Source organism: Hemiscyllium ocellatum, chromosome 30, assembly GCF_020745735.1.
Source record: "Hemiscyllium ocellatum isolate sHemOce1 chromosome 30, sHemOce1.pat.X.cur, whole genome shotgun sequence".
Lineage (NCBI taxonomy): Eukaryota > Metazoa > Chordata > Chondrichthyes > Orectolobiformes > Hemiscylliidae > Hemiscyllium > Hemiscyllium ocellatum.
The window spans coordinates 26,218,865-26,239,095 of NC_083430.1; the positions used below are offsets into that span (position 1 = coordinate 26,218,865).

The 20,231-nt window shown below is 36.3% G+C and overlaps 1 protein-coding gene across 2 annotated transcripts in view; it reads left to right on the forward strand.

The window, feature by feature from the left end:
- Positions 1 to 14,708, forward strand: part of hmgcl (3-hydroxy-3-methylglutaryl-CoA lyase) — a 32,961-nt gene extending 18,253 nt beyond the window's left edge. For both annotated transcript variants that reach the window (XM_060847424.1, XM_060847423.1), the window contains exons 3-9: positions 1,071 to 1,178; positions 3,833 to 3,928; positions 6,873 to 7,021; positions 10,780 to 10,843; positions 11,117 to 11,305; positions 13,182 to 13,307; positions 14,433 to 14,708. In XM_060847424.1, the coding sequence (XP_060703407.1) occupies positions 1,071 to 1,178; positions 3,833 to 3,928; positions 6,873 to 7,021; positions 10,780 to 10,843; positions 11,117 to 11,305; positions 13,182 to 13,307; positions 14,433 to 14,534 (834 nt within the window). In that variant the 3' untranslated portion in view covers positions 14,535 to 14,708. The remainder of the gene's footprint in view (positions 1 to 1,070; positions 1,179 to 3,832; positions 3,929 to 6,872; positions 7,022 to 10,779; positions 10,844 to 11,116; positions 11,306 to 13,181; positions 13,308 to 14,432) is intronic.
- Positions 14,709 to 20,231: the final 5,523 nt, after the last annotated feature.

Sequence of the window (20,231 nt, forward strand, 5' to 3'; positions counted from 1 at the left end):
TGCTGCATTTTGGGAAAGCAAATCTTAGCAGGACTTGTACACTTCATGGTAAGGTCCTGGGAGTATTGCTGAACAAAGAGATCTTGGAGTGCAGGTTCATAGCTCTTTGAAAATAGAGTCGCAAGTAGATAGGATAGTGAAGAAGGTGTTTGGTATGCTTTCCTTTATTGGTCTAAGCATTGGGTATAGGAGTTGGAAGGTCATGCTGCGGCTGTTGGTTAGGCTATTTTTGGAATATTGCATGCAGTTCTGGTCTCCTTCCTATCGAAGATGTTGTGAAAATTGAAAGGCTTCAGAAAAGATTTACAAGGTTGTTGTCAGGCTTGGAGGATTTGAGCTATAGGAAGAGATTAAATAGGCTGGGGCTGTTTTGCCTGGAGTGTTGAAGGCTGAGGGGTGACCTTAGAGGTTTATAAAGTCATGAGGGGCATGAATAGGATAAATAGACAAAGTCATTTCCCTGGGGTGGGGGAGTCCAGAACTAGAGGGCAAGGTTTAAGGTTAGAGGGAAAAGATATATAAGAGACCTAAGGGACAACTTTTTCACACAGAGGATGATGGATGTATGGAATGAGCTACCAGAGGAAGTGGTGGAGGCTGGTACAATTACAGCATTTAAAATGTATCTAGATTAGTATATGAATAGGAAAGGTTTAGAGTGATATGGGCCAAGTGCTGGTAAATGGGACTAGATTAGGTTGGGATATCTGGTCGGCATGGATGAGTTGGAGCAAAGTTTTTCCACGCTGTACAACTCTATGACTCTGTGCCCTTAATCTACAGTTGAGTGTCGCATCTCTAAATCCCACAAAAGCATACTATTGGATAAAAAGTGTTTAATATCATTGGATTGAGGATAAGCAACTTAGTAAATATGCACTGTGTCAATTCTGGAGACCATATGTTGAAATTGAATTGGCTCAAGTACAACAAGCAAGGAAAAAGTCAGTGTTGTTGGTTTAGATGTTACAGTCTTTGCTGAAATTTTGTTTTTTGGAATTTCTGTCTGCTATTTTTGCATAGAATTTTTATCCTGAGAGGTTTCCTACTTTTAATTCTTCCAATTGCAGGTCATTGTTCCGGCTGATGTTAAAATTCACTTAATTAACCTTCTCTCCGAGGCTGGGTTGCCTGTTGTGGAAGCAACAAGCTTTGTCTCTCCAAAATGGGTTCCTCAGGTAAGCAGGGCTAGAAATTTGAACTAACCTTGAACAGCTTTTGCATATCTGTTTGTCAGACTTGAAAGTTAAGCAGTCTATGGACATGAACAACCACAGTACAGATTTCTGTTTCTACACTGATGACACTCGCATAAACACTTCTCAAAATCTCCATGCACTTGTCTGAAATCTTATTGTGAATTCTTGAACATGACCCGTACACTATAAATTGCCGACACCTCTCCTCTTGATGGTGTGATTCCTGCAGACATCACCAGCAGAAACCAAGTAATAGATCCAATTGGTGAAGTCCCAGGATTCAATCGTTCTTGGAAAATTTGGATAACCATCAACCGCTTGAGGACAGGCCAGGGAAGATGTTGCCACTTGCTTTACAAGTGGAACATGAGGAACAGCTCAAATTGTGATTGTAGCCATTCGAGTCAGACTGTAGCCCAAATATTTTTACGAGATCCATTCCTTGTAACGTCACAATGATTCCGATTGCTTCAGCTGAAGTTATTAAATGGATTGTCAACTTCCACATCAAATGTAACTGCTTTTCCAGCCATGTGGATAAAAAAACAACACTGTGCTGTTTTAAAGGTAAATATGCTGTGTAATTGAAATTATTAATGTTTGTGTACGTATATAATAGATTTTTCCATCTTGTATATGCATTGAATCTTGCCCAGAGGAGATTAAGAGAAAATATATCCATTGTTGATTCTCTGCTTTATAAAAATAAATGTCTGTCTTCAGTCGTCTTAACCTTAAGCTCTGGAGTTCAGTTTTCAACTCTCTGGCCCTGTTTTTCATTCCTGGATTGGGGAAGCAATACTAGCAAAAACTATGATTTATGAATGCAACCATTAAAAAATAGCCACCTAAGCTTCAGATTTTTGATCCAGACACTGGACTTTATTTGTGAATAAGGTGGGTGACCAAGAAAGAGCCAAAGAGGCAGCCCAATTCCTAAATTGACCTGTGGAAAGCCTGTATGGGGATTTTGGGACTAAATAGAATGGTTAAAAACTAAGATTAGAATAGAAAATATCTCTCGATCACATTTCCTCATTTCCCCTTGCTGTCCCATCTGTGCCCCATTAATTGCCCCTGTAGCTACACCTATGCCCTTCATGCATGTTATGGCTTATCTTCCATGACTCATCACATCCCATCTGCTTCCAGTCATCATGGCTATTTATAGCCCCATGCCAATGCATTTTCCCACCTATCAATATTTCCCATTCTACCTCAATTGCCAACCCACCTATTATCCACCCACAGTAATTAATCAGGAGGAGGCATAGCTGCAAATAAGTTATCTGTTTATTGGTAATGTCACCATTCAGAGAGAAAAAGGCACTCTCGTTGATGCAAACCAAATATCCAATACAGTGAAATTGCTTCAACAAAGCCCCCCAAGAATGCTTCACTTAACTGGTTCCTACCTTGTGTCAAAAAACATCCCACTCAAGTAGAAGCATGGCCATACAGCACAGAAACAGATTCTTTGATCCGACTCATCCACACCAACCATACATTCAGACATTTATAGTTGACCTAGTCCCATTTGTCAGCATTTGGCTCATGTCCCTCTAAATCCTTCCTATTCATATACCCATCCAGGTGCACTTTAAATGTTGTAATTTCCCACCTGCCAACATTTTCCATTCCTCCTCAATACCAACTCACCTATTATCTACCATGGGCATTAATCAGGAGGAGACATGACCCCACCACTTCCTCTGCACTGCCCTCTGTGTGAAAATGTTACCCAAGTCCTTTTTAAAACTTTTTACCCTCTCACCTTAACCCTATGACCTCTAGTTTTAGACTCCCCCAGCCTTGGAAAAAGACCTTTGCTATTCACCCTATCCATGGCCGTCATGATTTTATGAACCTCCATAAGGTCATCTGTCAGTCTCCAATGTTCCAGGGAAAATAGCCCCAGTCTATTCAGCCTCTCCCTATAGCTCAAACTCTCCAGTCCCAGCAACATCCTTGTAAATATTTTCTGCACGCTCTCAAGTTTAACAACATCCTTCCTATAGAAGGACTACCAGAATAATACACAGTATTCTAAAAGTGGCTTCACCAATTTTCTGTAATCCTATACTTAAGTGTTCTAACCAATAAGACAAATCTGCCAAACGCTGCCTTCGTCACCCTGTCTACCTGTAACTCCACTTTCAAGCAACTGTGCACCTGCATCCCTAGATTCTTTGTTTGGCAATACACCCCAGGGCCCTACCATTAATTGTATAAGTCCTGTATGCTCCCAAATACATTGTAATTCCTGACAAATTCTGGCACTTTTGCCATTCTGGTGAAAGTCAGGGTCTCTCTTTCTTTTTAAGATGCTCCCTCTAAAGTCTACTTCTTGACTAATCTTTTATTCACCTGAACTGGTATCTACTTGGGCAGCTTGTTCCCAAATTTTGGGGTTGATACTATGTGTGAAGTGCCTGGGATGTTTCACTGCATTAGTGAAAGTTGTCTTACTAATTAATTTATAATTATTGTTAAATTATTTTCCTGTGGAAATGGCATTTCATGATGTTAGTAGTTAGTGTTGTATTGCAGCCCTTAACATGACCTCTCTTAGTGACTAATCTTGTACTTAGCTACTCTGTATTAGATTGTATCTAATGCTATTTTTTGTGTAGATGGCTGATCAGAAGGAAGTGATGCAAGGAATCCGAAAGTATCCAAATGTGAGGTACCCAGTGCTGACTCCCAACCTGAAAGGGTTTGAAAGTGCAGTAAGTTTCTATTCCAAGTTCTACATTTCTGATTGTTTACTCAATGGAATGAAATAATCCCCTCTAACACCTTTTTAAAGAGAGAATTCTATGCCAAAAATATGGTCAAATACGTTTTATTTTGCTGACCTGAATAATCCTCTCTAGCAATAAATCTAATTTTGCAAAGTATTCTCAAGCCTTTATGTAAAAATGCAAATATTTGTGCATTTAGCATATTGTGACATTGCAATTGATTAGATACAAACATCCGTGTCAATAAGCCATTCAGTTCCTTGATCCTGCTGTACCATTCAGTAAGATTACAGCTGATCTGACTTGTAACTTCAAATCCGCCTTTCTCACTTACCTGTTAACCTACTCCCTTTTTTCTCTTTCTCATCCACCCACGTCCACACACACTTAACAAGAATCTATCTACGTCAGCCCTAAAAAATGTTAAAGGACATTACTTCCACCTATTTTCAGGAAGAGACTTCCAAAGAGACAGGAATTTTTACTTCTTCTCTGTGTTATAAATGATGACCCTTGATATTTAAAAAAAAAACTCTAGTTCAGGATTCTTGCACAAGAGGAAGCATCCTCTCCACATCTACCCTGTCCAGACTCCTCAGGATCTTGAATGTTTCAATCAGAACATTTCTAATTCTTCTAAACTCCCAAGTCTACTCTGTCCAACCTTCTCTTCATAAAACACCCCTCCTATTATCCTTTGTAAACCTATGAATTGCCTTCACCACATTCACATCCTTTTTTAAGTAAGGTGACAAATATGACGCACAGCACTCCTAGATGTGGTCTCATCTGTCTTGTATAACTGAAGGATAACCTCTATCCTTTTGCATTCAGTTTCCCTTGCAATAACTGATAACATTCTCTGAACTTTCTCAATTACTTGCTGTACCTGCATACTAACCTTTTGTGATTCATGCATAAAGACCCCCAGATCACTCTGCATCTCCGAGCTGTGCAATCCCTTTTAGATACTTTCTTTTTATTCTTCCGGCCAGAATGGCCAATTTTACATTTTACTCCATTTGCCACATCTTTGGTCATTCATTTCACCTATTGGTATTTTTTTTAATCTTCTTTGTCGTCTTCACAATTTACTTCTACCTATCTTTGTATCATCAGCAAAATTGGCAATCATACCTTCTATACCTTTATCCAAGTCATTTATATAAATTGTAAATAGTTAAGATACATGCACGACTCCATGTGGTACACCACTCATTACAGCTTGTCCACCCTAAAAAGATCTATTTATATCTACTCTCTGGTTCATGTTAGCCCAGCCAATTTTATGTTGGTGCCACTATACTACTCCCTACACCATGAGTTTTTAACTTCACACAAAAAAAACTTGGTACCTTATCAGATGCCATCTAGAAATCTAAGTACAGTATATATAATAGTTCTTCTTTACCATAGCACATGTTACCTCAAAGAATTGTAATTGATGAGTTATTCTTAAACTTCCAAAAAGATTGAATGAATCTTTGCTTTCATTGGTGAAATAATGTCTAATTGTCTAATATAAATGTACATTATGCTTCAGTCAGTATAATGTGCTGTGGTTTGTATAAAATTCACCTGCATTTGATTCAAAATCAGTCTGCTTTGCAATTGTTTTAATTTTCTTTTTCTCTCTCTCAATTTAAGTGGGTTCATTGATTTTAATGACCTGATAATTCCTGGGTTCTATTGGACCAATTGTTTAGATGCCTGTACTTTGTATAGGCATATCAAATATTCATGCTTTGAATTTAATTATTATTCATTCATTTTCCTGTAAATTAAAAAGCATTTGTGAAGTTAACTCTATTTACCATTTAAATAGATCTATGCATAAAAGTATTGACTATTTTATTGAGAAAGAATAAAATCTGAGAGTTTCCTGATGTAGTGTTTTGGATATTTAGTTAAAACCTGATTTAAGATCAAATATTGACAGCATTTGCTATACAATACAGTAATTCCTGTACACTTGAGCTGTTCAGAAGCTTTGTTTAGTAACAGTAGTTAACCAATCACATTTCAATTGTATTTATAACACCTTAGGAAATTTTCTGTCCCTTAATCATTTTTTGCTGCTTTACAAATAAAACCATTCATTATTTTGGCATTCAGAAAACTTGGTAATGCAGTACAGCACTATATTGCATTCAGTTATTGGTTTACTGTAAACTACATCGTGTTTTGGACCCTCAAGTATTTTAAAGATTCTCCTTCTTTACCTCATCGCTCACCTGAGGCATTGTGACCCTCAGGTTAAACCACTACCAGTCTGGCTCCGAGAGAGTAGCTCTATAGTCTGTTAGGACTAAAGCTACGTTTATTCTTAACATAGATTATTGAGCAGGTGTAGTCCTCTGGTCGGTAACTGTCAGACCACTGAAGGCAAGCAAGATGTTCATCTGTGATATAATTTTAGAACCATTATTCTAGATAATTCCTGGAATGAAATATCTATACTGTCTAGAAAATATCTGTCAAATTTAATTTACTCAGGTTATAGTTATAAAGCTTTTCAAATGTTGGCCAATTCAGGAGCACGATGAACGAAAACATGCTAGAAAGGATATAGTAGACCCCCTAAATTTGGAAAATAAATTGTAGAGGATAAGTTAAGACTCAAGTTTGGAGACTGATGACATGCTACCTTACAGAATTAAGTGAAAAATGATAAACAGAAGTTAAAAGTAAAGCAGACTACACTATTTCCTGACAGTCAATTAGAATTTGGTATTGGTATAAATCACGCGTCCATGTACTTTTTATAATTAGCTTGTCATAGGTGCCTAGTTTTACTTATTATTTAATGTCTGGATTCCTTCATCACTTATAGTCATCCCAGTGATATAATCTAGGACTAGAACCTGCTTTGATCTGTAGTGTTCTATTTTAGCCTGTATAGTAAATAGCATAATTAACTTTTTCACAGATCAAGGCAGGTGCAAAAGAGGTAGCCATCTTTGGAGCTGCCTCAGAAATGTTCAGCAAAAGGAACATTAACTGTTCCATTGACGAGAGTCTACAACGGTTTGAAGAGGTGATGAAAGCAGCAAAGGATTCAAGCATTCCAGTCCGAGGGTATGATTGCAAATCTTCCTTCGTGTTTTTATGTTGTGAAACGTATTTTGCATTTTTGAAGACAACTTTATTTTTTCAAAATCTCTCAATAACACAATCAAATATATAATGAAATTCAAAGTTAAAATAGTTCTTCGATTACTCCCAGAGCAAGTGATCCAAGAAATTGCCGGTGTATTGCAATTTTAAAAAATACCTTGTCTGCTGTCAGCTAAACTGCAACAACCTTATTGTGAGATTTGACATTAGAAAGAAAGCATCTACTGTAAATAATTCAATGTTTTAATCATTTCCCAATTTTATTCCCTTTTATCCTCTTGCTGTTAAGATTTATACACAAAATGTGTTAGCAGGCTATGTGACATATCGTACTTTGCGACTGTGTCAATTTCAGTATGCACTTAAGGCACATAGAGTCACAGAGTTATACATCACGAAACAGGCTCTTTGGTCCAACTCGTCCATGCCAATTCGATATCCATGTATAAATTTTGTTAAGCACAGGATATTGAATAGCAATACAAATGAAATGTGGCTGAACTCTGTCATTCTCAACCTACTAAAACAAGGAGACAAGCCAGTTGCTCCCCATTTGCTGCTCTTCCTGAGGTTTTCAAATTTCTTCCTGTCACAGACTTATCTGGGACCTTCCTAAAGCACAATTCATTAACTCTAAATGGACAACATTCTGCTGTTATTCATCCTGCAAAAGGCCTCACTTGGAAATCAGTCCCAGGCTTTATTCCTGTTCCCATGCAATAATTTTTAAAACATTTTTAAATATCATAACTTGACTTCACCATCTATGATTTTGTTCAGCCCTGTATCCGTTGTCACATTATTTTGATTTTTGCTTTCGACGTGTCCTTTACTTGCTTATAGCTGTGCTTGGAGAGCCTTCAGTTTAATTCTTGAAGTACCAAAAAATCTCTCCATTCCCCTGTTCAACTTCAAAAATCTTTTAAAATCCACTTTTGCAGCCAAGCTTCATTCTTTCTGGCTTGATCTATGTATTTGTGAAGTACTTTGGAAATTGCTGTGTTACAGACCTGACTTAAAAGTATTGAGGTACATAACAATGGTTTACATGGATCACATGGATTTACGTACAGCAATACAGGAACTGCAGATTAGTTTATCTTCTCAAACAGCTGATGAATTTGTTAGAGCAAGTTTCTAGGTGAATTAGATGAAGATTTAAATCAATGCTTGAGAATAGACCTATATGTATTGTAAGCATTTTTTTTATTCTAGGGTTGTTTATTTTCCTTGAGAGAATTTTCTAAAAGTTGCAAAATGATTTAGTTTTATGAAAAATACACGGGGCCTTGAGTTCTGATCAATCAACTAAATGAATTTAAATCAAGGATACTCTTCCTAATCTGGCAAGCCTGATATTTGACAGAGAACTTGTGAAACATCCAGTTAAATCCAATGTCAAACTAAATTGCATTCTGTAAAGGAAAGATAAATTGTTCAGTACACACAGACTGAACTCTCATTGATAATTTTATTCTGCAGCTTTACAAGGAGCTGTATGTGTTTAAAACTTTTAAAAGGGACAGAAGGTTGAAGATGGGGGAAGTAAGGATTGTGAATTGGACAAGTCTGCTGCTGCAGCTTTAGTTCTGAGAGAGCTGATGAAACTATTTAACTGGGCTTATTAAAGGGGAAGATTCCGAACTAAAACTGTTTTGAGCCGAGCTAAGGAGATTGTAGAGGAGTGTCATTTGGATGTTAACCATAGCAAGGAACTTTTGGATAGACAATAACTCCCAGTGAAAGCAACTCTAGAGCCAAATCCATTGATGTGAAAGGTATGGAATCCTGTAACCTGGTCTGACATTGCATGTAATGCAATTAATTGTAACTTTGTAAAATGTATCATTGTATGGAGTATTTAAACTTCAGTTAATTTTTGCAAGCAAATACCATTGGTGTGTTGGTACATACTTAATTTAGTATTTATTTTGGGTTTGACTATTACAGTCAAAGTTTTATACATCGGTTCTTTAATTCAGGTTTTAATTGGGGTTTCCTATTTTAGGTTATTAATCTGTGTGAGGAATGTAAAATTAGCTTCTGTGTAGCACATTTTCAATAAATAAGAGTTCTCAGCTGAAAGCATTGATTTGTTTTTAAAACTTGCAGATTATTCTTTGAAAACATTTTGCAAATAATATTCATTTCCTTTATTAAATTATCAATTTGAATATTTTAGCCTGTTCAGTCTTGGGGGAAATCAATTTTTCTAGAAGTAGGTAATGAGGCCATTCTACTGTTGCCGAAACAGAAACCTTTTGTCATTGCAGATTGTTTAACTGTAAGTGAAAGTTTTTAAATTAACAATCTTCTAGCAGAAACTAGACACTGCAGTATTATAAAGATAAATTTTAAAGAGTGAAGAAAAGGGGTGCTTGGAAAGGTGTAGGAAATGGATAAAATTTATTTTATGTGCCTGTAACTAATTTATTGTAATCAGCTGCAATTCTTTGTATTGTACTTGCTGTTATCTGCCACAGGAGGGCAGTTGTAACCTTGCAAATATCATGCAATCATGCAAATTCTGTTTGGATAAGTACTGTACATAATTTCAAAGTAACTTGATACATACAGTGAGGCAAACAATTGCTGATCAAGTTGGACCTAATGACTGTATACACCTTGGTGTACTAGCACTGATCATTAATATAGCAATAAATAGATTTTTGAAATGTTGAGCCATGTTTCAACCTGTTACATTTTAGTTGAGGTTTCATTGTTATTTATCTAAATTGTTTTGCATAGAGACTATTGTTTTGCTGGGGTATGATCTTGCAGTCAATTCTTTGATTCTTTAGAGCAAGTCACACCACAAACGATATAAAATGGCTACTGCAAATCATGTAACCTGCTACATTTCAGCTTCAGATAGTCGCAAGTCGAAAACAAATACCTAATTAAATATGGACATTCAGCCACCTGAAGAATACACACATCATTCTGCTTAAGGATTACCTGCACAAAATTGCAGCTTGCTCTTTTTTTTCCTTTTTGCGGAGGATGAATTAGAACATCAAAGCTTATATTGAAGATGTGTATAAGAAGGATGTGGATGGATCCTATCAACCTTCTGTTGTATTATAGCCTCCTCACACAAACTTGGACTGGGTGAAAAGATGTTAAACAATAGTATAGAATGTTAGCATATACCGTACACCGCTGCTTGGTCTGGCAGGTGAGGTGGTGGGGGAGAGAGAAAAGAACTTTGTATGATGACTAAATCATGTTGCTAACTGCTTTAAAGTCAATGAGAAGTTCTACTGGAAAGCCATTGAACTAGCTGCAAGTTATCCTAATGGCAATGCCATCAGTAAGTGATCCTGGTTCAATTGAGAATCCTTTGCTACACGATACCCTCACTTCCAATTTAAAATATGAAAACCATCTAACACTACAAACCTGTCACAAAATTCATTGAGATCATTACAATCTATAACATTACTTGGTTTCATATGTGTCAAATTTTTATGTGCATGTGAGACAAATGAGTGAAAAGTTGCATCATTTTTGGGTTAAATGTATGAGAATAAATAATCATTGTTTGTCTTTGAACTCCAGTTTGCTGACAAACTTATTTAATTGTGATACTTAGTCTGTAGACAAGAAAACACATTTCTGCAAACATACTGATGAGGGTAGTAAAGGGAGCACAAATTCTGTCCATGATGATATTAAATTCATTTTTAGATTGAACTTGGTCTTTTCTACTTTTCCAGATATGTATCCTGTGTCCTTGGCTGCCCTTATGAAGGAAATGTTTCCCCAACTAAAGTTGCTGAGGCACGTATGATGAGAGTTAGGGAAAAGAAGGAACACATTGGAATTTATAAAAACATTTTTTTTGTACTGTGTAGTCAGTGAACACTTTGGTAATAAATCATTAAATGTATGAAACAGATATTATGAAAATTAATTTAAATGCAAAAGAAGATGTGCTAATGTGCTCTCATAATTTTCTACATTAAAATTTTATGTACATGACTAAATATTAAGATGCATTGTAAAATTAACCAGTATTAATTTTGCAATTGATTGTGCTCTTTTGTTTTACAGGTGGCCAAGAAAATGTATTCCATGGGTTGTTACGAAATATCCCTGGGGGATACAATTGGTATAGGAACACCTGGCAGCATGCGAGAAATGCTGACCGCTGTAATCAAGGAGATTCCAGTCAGTGCACTAGCAGTACACTGTCATGATACATATGGCCAGGCTCTTGTCAATGTCTTTACAGCACTAGAGGCAAGTTTACTTTTCCAAATTAAGACTTTTTTTTGTGCATTTTGTTTTTAACTGTGAGGCTTGAGTTTTAGTAAAATTGCTTTGATAAACTGAGTTTGAGCAGATTACATGTGGATTTCACAGTTCTAATACTATCTTAAATATAACTGCTAATTGTATGCTTTCAGCTATAATTGCTATACCCTTTGTCAGCCTCTGCTCACAATTACCTGTACAAGGTATACATTAATTCAGTTAGCTATCTGGGTTGCAGCATCAGTACCATAAGTACCTGAGCATTTTCTGACTTACCAAATACTTCTGATAAAGCCCGATACACAATATTAATAATACAGGTAGTTCTGCTGCAAAGGTTTGGTTAACGCAAATTCGTCGTAATGTGAATGATGAATTGGGAACACTGTTTCTAAAATGCACTTTTAAAGTGTGTGTTGGCTATATTGCAGTTATATTGCTAACACACAGCGCTGTTTCTAAAGTGCGATTTTTCTATAATGCAGGGTGGTACAAGAACACAGTTATCGTGTGGTTGGAGAACTGCCTGTACATGCACTGGATACTGATTTTAATCAGTACAGCACTGACCAACCTACACAAACAATGCACCTTTTAATTATCTTTTTTTCCTTCCTGCTTCTCAATTTTAATTAGCATACTTTTCTTGGGATAAAAACTGACCACTTCATGTCTGTGGTGATAACTTTTTTGAAATCTCTAATGTATTGATGCTAACTAAGATGTTAAAATAATTTCAAAAGTCTAAACTGGTTTATATTGACAGTCTGTTGCCTTATAAAGAAAACCAAGAGAGATAGGCAAAACTTCTTTTTTAGCTGAGAAACTTATATTTAGAAAAACGATTTTTGGAATACATCAATAAATTTTTAATAATACACTTATTGGAATTTTTTTGGAATTCTTTCAGAATTATTGTAAATAAATCCCTGGGGCCTGATCAAGTGTTTCCCAGAACTTTGTGGGAAGCAAGGGAAAAGATTGCTGGGCCCTTGTAGCATTGACGGCCACGAATCAGATGCTAGAAGACTGGAGGCTAGCTAATGTGGTGCCATTGTTTCAGAAAGGCTGGAAGGCAAAATAGGGAATTATAGACTGGTAAGCCTATGCTGTTGGAGTGGAATTCTGAGGGACAGGATTTACATGCATTTGGAAAGACAAGGACTGATTACCGATAGTCACATGACTTTATGTGTGGAAAGTTGTGTCTCACGAACTTAATTCTGTATTTTTGAAGAGATGACGAAGAAGATTGATGAAAGCAGAGTGGTAGGCATTCTCAATATGGACTTCAACAAGGAGTTCAACAAGATTCCACATAATAGACTGGTTAGCAAGGTTAGTTAGTCTTATAGTATTGTACTGGAGCTACAAGAACAGGTTAAAGGCTAAAAATCTGAGGTGAGTAATTCCCCTCCTGTCTTCCCAAAACCTGTACATTCTGCTTTATTTGTAACACTAAAAATGCATTGAAGTATAAACAGCTCATCCCTGTAACTTCCCTTTGCTGAACACTTTTAATCTTATTTTCTTTTGTTTGTGTATTGCTGACTACATCATTAACTAATGTTCTACTGTCCATTTCCTGGTCTGAATCTGACCATCTAAGTCTAGACTTTGGCTCCAATCCATTTTGATATGTCCCACTATGAAGGTGAATTAAACTATGTATCCCATACACCCTCAAATAACAACTAAGAAAGCAATATGAGACGTGCAATTGGGGAACAGGTTTTTGTTGTTTATTTTTAATTCATTTGAAATTTAGTTGTCTCCATAATCTTGATTAACTATTAACCATAGCTGGCTGCCCAGTAACTTAAGTGTTCTTCTAATCTGGAGTTTTCTATTTGTTTTTCAGATGGGAATTTCAACAGTGGACTCATCAATCGCTGGCTTGGGTGGCTGTCCTTATGCACAAGGTGCATCCGGAAATGTGGCAACTGAGGATGTAGTGTACATGTTGAATGGGCTGGGAATTCACACTGTATGTATGTCTTTGAGGGACCAATTTCTGTTTTAGCTTTTCATGTTGTTATCTGATGTCTGTAACAATCAAAAGAAGAATTGACCCAGTGAAGTTTAGTTCTTCAGCTCAGTAAAAGCAAACTGTAGTAAAAAGATTTTTCTAATTTTACATAACTTTCTCTGAAAGCACATTGCCACCAACTAGGGACTTCGGTTGTTCACTTGGATCTGCTGTGTCATCCCTTGCAGTACCCTCATGTTATTCTGCATGAGGATTGTTATCCCATTTTCTCCATTTCTCTCACCAGGCATTCATCAGAGGAGGGGCTTTAAACTTGATGGAGGGGAGTGTTATACAAATATAATTTACTGCAGAAACTAGAAATTTCTGACTGATATTCAGAAGTATTGCATATAATTTACTTTCTGGTTTACACACTATGACAGAATGCCAGTTGATAGTTTAAATAAACTGTAAAAGAATTATGTGGGATTAGCTTAGAAAGTAAAGCCAACAATTAATCCAAGCAAATGATTTAGATTGGGCATCATAGAATGAGGAAGATTAGTTTGACAAGCCACTAACTGTCAAATCTTCTGAATCTGGGGCAAGGCAAAAGATTACATTTCATATTTTGTTCTCTCTTTTATACATCTACATGTAAATGTCATCTTGTTTTCTGTATCAGTTCTAAATATTATTATTATTTTGATACAAATGCTGCATACATACCCAAGTGATAATTTCATGTGCTTGAGTACAGTAGATGTCACAGCATACTTAAATCAGAGTTATCTTAGGTTTAATTGGCGGAATACCTTTTGGCATAGTGTATAATTTTGAGACAAAATGTGTTGGTGCAGGTTTAGAGGGCCAAAGGGCCTGTTCCTGCACTGTGTTGTTCTTTATATAACTTTTAAGTATAGCATGTATGGGAGGAGAAAGAAAATTTTGGCCTTCATTCTCAGCTGTCTCCAGCTGAGGGTTACCCTTTCTTCTGGGTCTTTTGGAAGCTGATATATTCTGATTAATGAGAAGCTGCAATATTTTGTACAACCACCACGGTGGTAGAAGGCAAATCAATCTTGGTCTTTCTAATCAAATATTATGATTTAATGCAATATGTCTTATTCTGTTTTCTAGGGAGTGGATTTGCAGAAGTTATTGGACGCTGGTGGATATATCTGCAGAGTCCTAAACAGGAAAACCAGCTCTAAAGTTGCTCAGGCATCTTGCAAATTGTAGTAATCAGTAAACTATTATGTACAGACTGAATAGATGGAAGTATGGACAAATATTGTAAACATTTTCCATCCACAACTTTCTTGTTGTAATTCCTGTATATAATATTGAGCTAGATTCTGAAGTGTAATTGTTTAATCACTTATTCCTCTTAAAGAGAAAGTTACTGTAGCTTCAGACATTTACTCATTATCTGTACTTTTTCCCAAAAATGCCTGTCATAATTACCTAATGTTTTTATTCCATATTCCAGGTTGTTTCATCTCTTGCTAAAGTTAGCAACTAAGTGCAATTGCCAAGGCTCTACTGAGCTAACTCCTTTCTGGGTAGCACAGTGACTAAGTGCATAGTACTGCTGCCTCACAGTGCCAGGGACCTGGTTTTGATTCCAGCCTCTGGTGCCTGTCTGTCTGGAGTTTGCATGTTTTCCCCATGTCTGTGTGGGGTTCTGCCGAGGTGCTCCAGATTACTCCCACAGTCTAAAGATGATGCAGGTTAGGTGGATTGCCCTATAGTGTACAGGGGTGTGCAGGCTAGGTGGATTAATGTGGGGTTATGGAGATGGGGTGCTGGGTCTGGATGAGATGCTCTTCAAAGGGTTGCTGCAGACTCAATGGGTCAAATGGCCTTTTTCTACACTAAGGGTTCTGTGATTCAATGCCAAATGTGTAAAGTTATCAAAAAATCTTCACATGATTTTAGATTCTAAAGGTATTGACATTTTTCATCCGTCCAATTCTCAGTAGTTTTCTTTCATGATCCAAAAATAAAATTCTCAACAAAGCTTTTCTGTATATTCAGAGTTGACTGTATTTATTTTTCTAAAATTATAAATGAATGAGAAAACTGAAGAAAACTAAACAAATATTATTATATTTTAATGTGTTAAAACAAGCATTAGTTCATTTAACTGATCAGCCATACTAAAATATTTTTCAAATTACTGAAATATTATCAGGATTTAAAAACATATTAATGGAATTCTGATGTGAAGCTGTCAGGTATTTTCATGTGATTTATACTGAAATTGCTGTACGTCTATAGACTGAAGAGGAAATTAAACTCAATAACCCTAATTGATATTATGCTATTCAATTACAGAAATTTGCTGTCTTATTGCACTGAGACAACTAAAATGTTGTCAAAAATATTATGATATTTTGAAATTTTAGGACAACATTTTACAGTTTAGAAAGTGCTTACTAATTATAGATGGTACACATTTTACACTCATTTTGCTAGCAGTTGGAAAATGGCAGATGACCCACATCTCAAGTATAACTAAGCTTATAAAGCAATCAATGAAGGAACTTTCTATACCTTTGACAAAGAGTCAGTTGGACTCAAAACGTCAGCTCTTTTCTCTCCTTACAGATGCTGCCAAACCTGCTGAGATTTTACAGCATTTTCTCTTTTGCTTTCTATACCTCAATGATATTTTATTAGAAGGGCACTCTCTTTCACCCTTTAATACTAATCATGTGTCACAGCAGTGCTGACTGTCTTAAAAAGATAAATGTTTTGAACTGAAGAATGCAGTTATCACAATGATGTTTTGATTTTACACCTTCAGTTTAGTGCATTCATTCTAATTTATTTTGATTTTGTTTTGCATTCATGAGGTGTGAATTTTGCTGGCTGGCACAGCATTTATTTCCAATTCCCATTTGTCCTTTGAAAGATAGTGATGAGCTGCCTTCTTAAACCACTGCAGTCCATTTGATGTTGGTACACTCTCAATGTCATTCGGAACATAGTTTTGGGGATTTCGACCCAATGATGCCACGGTATGGTGATATATTTCCAAGTCAGAATGATAAGTAGTTTCGAGGGGAACTTGCAGTGAGTGGCATAATAAGTAGGAGCTGAGTGGCCCTAGCAGAATCCAAACTGAAATGAATAAGCAGGTTATTCTAAGCAAGTACTGCTTGATAATTGTCTATGATACCTTCTATTAGTTTACTGATAATTGAGAGAAGATAAGGCAGTAATTGGTTGGATTTATTCTTTTTTGGTATATAGGGACAGACTTGGGTAATCTTCCACTGTGCTGGGTAGATGCCAATGTTGTAGCTGCAGTTCTGATGCAAAGATCTTCAGTACCATTGCTTGAATGTTGTCAGGGTGCATTGCTTTGCAACATTCATTGCCTTCAGTCAATTCGTGTTATCACATGGAGCGAAACAAATTCCCATCCTGAACAATGGGGAGCTCAACTCATCAGTGTAAAAGGTAAGCCAAAGTATTTGCAACAATCTGCAACCAGAAATGTCGAGCAGATGATTAAATTTGGCCTCCAGCACAGAGATCTCAGTGATGCTCAGGATCCATGGTGGAAACCAAGTTGAATCATCTGCTTGACATTTCTGGTTGCAGATTGTTGCAAATACTTTTGGCTTACCTTTTACACTGATGTGTTGAGCTCCCTGGAATATTTGTGGAACTTTCTCCTCCCAGCAAATTGTCTTACTATTCCCATTTATGGATGTGGCAGGACTGCAGAATGTGGATCTGATTTGTTCATTGTGCAATCACTTAGCCTTGTCTATCTCTTGGTGCTTATTTTATTTACTATGTGAGTAATCTTGTGCAATATCTTCACCAAGGTTAATCGCCTGACTTGATGGTAATGGTAGAATAAGGTTGCAGATTATTTGAGTACCATCTGTTTCTATTGATGGCCCACAGCACCTTGAGGATGCCTATTCTTTAGTTGATAGATATCATCTAAAATCTATCCCTTTTAGTACAGTAGTAATGCAAGACAATATGATGGCTGGTATCTTCAGTGTGAGGACAGGACTTTGACTCCACAAAGGTTGTACAACAGTCACTGTTACTGGTACTGCCATGGACAATGCATTTGTGGCAGGCAGATTAGCGAGAATTAGGTTATGTATGCTTTTCCCTGTGGTTAGCTCTTTCAGCATCTGCTCCAGACACAATATGGCAGCTGTATGCTTTTGGATTTTGGTCAGTAACTGTGCTGCTGAGCCATTGTTGGTGATGAGCATTAAAGTCCATCATCCACAGTACGTTCTGTATCCTTGCCACCCTCCATGATTCCACTGAGTAGTGTTCAAATGGATGATGATTCTTCAGCTGAAGAGATGAGGGAATGTAGGCAAGGAAACCTCTTACTTATTGCCATGTTTGGCTTGATTCAATGGGATTTAATGGGGTTCAAAGTCAATTTTAAGGGTTCACAGGGCAATCCTCTTTTGACTGTTCACTACTATGCTACCACCTGTGCCTTTGGGATAGGACATACCCACAAGATTGTCTTGAAATATTGCAAGGTATGGATATGACTGTCAGGCTGTTGCTTGACTAGTCTGTGAGACAGTCCTCAATTTTAACATTAGCCTCCAAATGTTAATAATACAGATATGTCAGCATAATATGTTTTAGTACTAGTAAACCAGAGTCCTTGTCAAAGAATCTATCTAGACAATCTAATTTCCAATCTCATCATGCAGTTTTCGAATTTTAATTTGATTAAAATAATCTTTCTCTGAAAATAGAGCCACCATCAATTATTTCAAATGATCATGGAGCTGATATGTTGTTAAAAAGAAATATATATTAGAGAAGAAAACCAGCAGTCCTTGTCAAGTCTGGCACTAGATTGATTACGTTTTCCGAAATCAAAATTTGCTTGCATTTGGAAGTGTCTTGGCAAACCATTCAGCTCTATCAAGCCCTTACAGGGAAATGTATTACATGCATTTATGTAGTTCTTTTATGGTCACTGGATGTCCCAAAGTCCTTTCAGAGCCAATCAAGTTGGAGTTTGAAGCTTGAATTACACTGCTACCTTCTCAGTACAACTAGAGATGGTTAATAATTGGCTCTTGACACTATAATTGACTCTATATCTTTAAAATAAACTTTGGAAAAAATTTGCATTGTTTTTAAAATGAAACCTTGGTGAAAAATTAAAAGCAGTAATTTATGATTTCAAACATTGACCCTCCAATATGTTTGTACCTTTCGTATATTTTAGAACTGATTAAAAACAATTTAAATTAAAATTTTAAAACTTTCAAGAAAATGAAGTACAACCGATGTCTGAACACTCAAACAGGAAAATAGCATTTATTTGAATAAATTGAAGAAAGCATTAAAATTTCTCGTGCAAAAATATTTATTGCATTTGAATTCGGTAGACTGTTAATGGTTTGCTTTAGATACATTTTTAAATAGCTTTGTATGATGAAAGTTGCGCAATACATAATATCATTCTTTAAAACAATCCAATTTTGAACAGATGCAGATGGATATTGGTAACTGCTGTAAGATTTTGATTTTTATTAAGTCTGCAGAATCATTCTGGAGTGACCTAAATCCAGAATTGCATGTGACTGCAAACCTGTCATGTTAATGGAAGTATGTTTATACTTTTGAGTGTATGACAGACAAATCAATCCAAGCCAAAACTATTTTTAATTCAATTAACGACAATCAGAATGAAGTTCAGAGGCAAGTTTTTACTTTTGCTCGTAGCAGAAGTAGGGTTCAGTTCTGGGAAGCCAGTCACCCTTGGCGGAAGAGTCTTGGATGTGCGGCTTTCATGCCAGAAAAGTTTGGATAACAATCTGTAAGCAATTAGAACTGAAAGAATCTAAGATCTTAGATTTATGAAGAATTAATTTCAGTAAACACTGAAGGGAATCATCAAATATTCTCTGAATGAGAAGATCTGGGAAGGAGTCAATGTAGAAACCTAAAGTGTTTGAAATAGGAGTGTAATTTCTCTGGATTTGAGATTATGTAATCAATGGTGTTGGGAAATAGGTTGTAACATTAGATGTTTGTGTTAAATGTGTAATGTATTTATACAGAGAGAGCTTTATTTTGTTTTCTTTTAGTGTAATAAATTTGTTCTGTTGTTAAAGAACATTTATAGCCTTGTGTGAAAATGTTTGTGACTAATCACCATGTTAGCTAACAGCAAAAATATTTAAAATATGATCTATCAAACTGGGTTTCATTCTAGGATCTGACTTATCCAGTAGCACCATTAATTGGAATCATAACACTTCACAAGATAAACCAAGGATAATTGTTTTACATGTCAGATTCTCAATTGCAGTTTGCCTCTAACTCTGTAAACAGGTTAAAGAGATTATAATTTTGACCACTGAACATTTGTATGATTGTGTACTTCTGAGTTTTGATATTCAACATAATATACATAAATTTAACATAGAACATGAAATATAAAATAGTACAGCATAGTAACAGGCCTTTCAGCCTACCATGTTTGTACCAAGCATGATGCCATTCTAAGCTAATCACATCTGCCTGCTGATGTATTCCTGTAATCCTTGTCTGTTCATGTGTCTATCCAAATGCCTCTTAAACTAATTTATCTACATCTACTACTGCCCCTGACAGAGCATTCCTGGCATCTACCACCCGCATTGTTTTTTTAAAAAAATGCTTTCCACACCCATGCTGAGTAAATGAAGTAATATATTTGGGTTGTTGCATTGTCCAAAACACTACTTAGGTAGTGTTTCCCACCCGTTCTTCTCCTCTAACCAATTAAAAAGGTTCTGTGCACCAGATTGGTAAGGTAATTAGGGGTTTTTTTTGTATTTATTTTTCTACAGTATCTTTGGGAATGGCATTAAGGCAGTTGAACGTCCCTCCTGCAGCATGTGGGTGGTAAGGGTCACCATTAGTGTCCCTGCT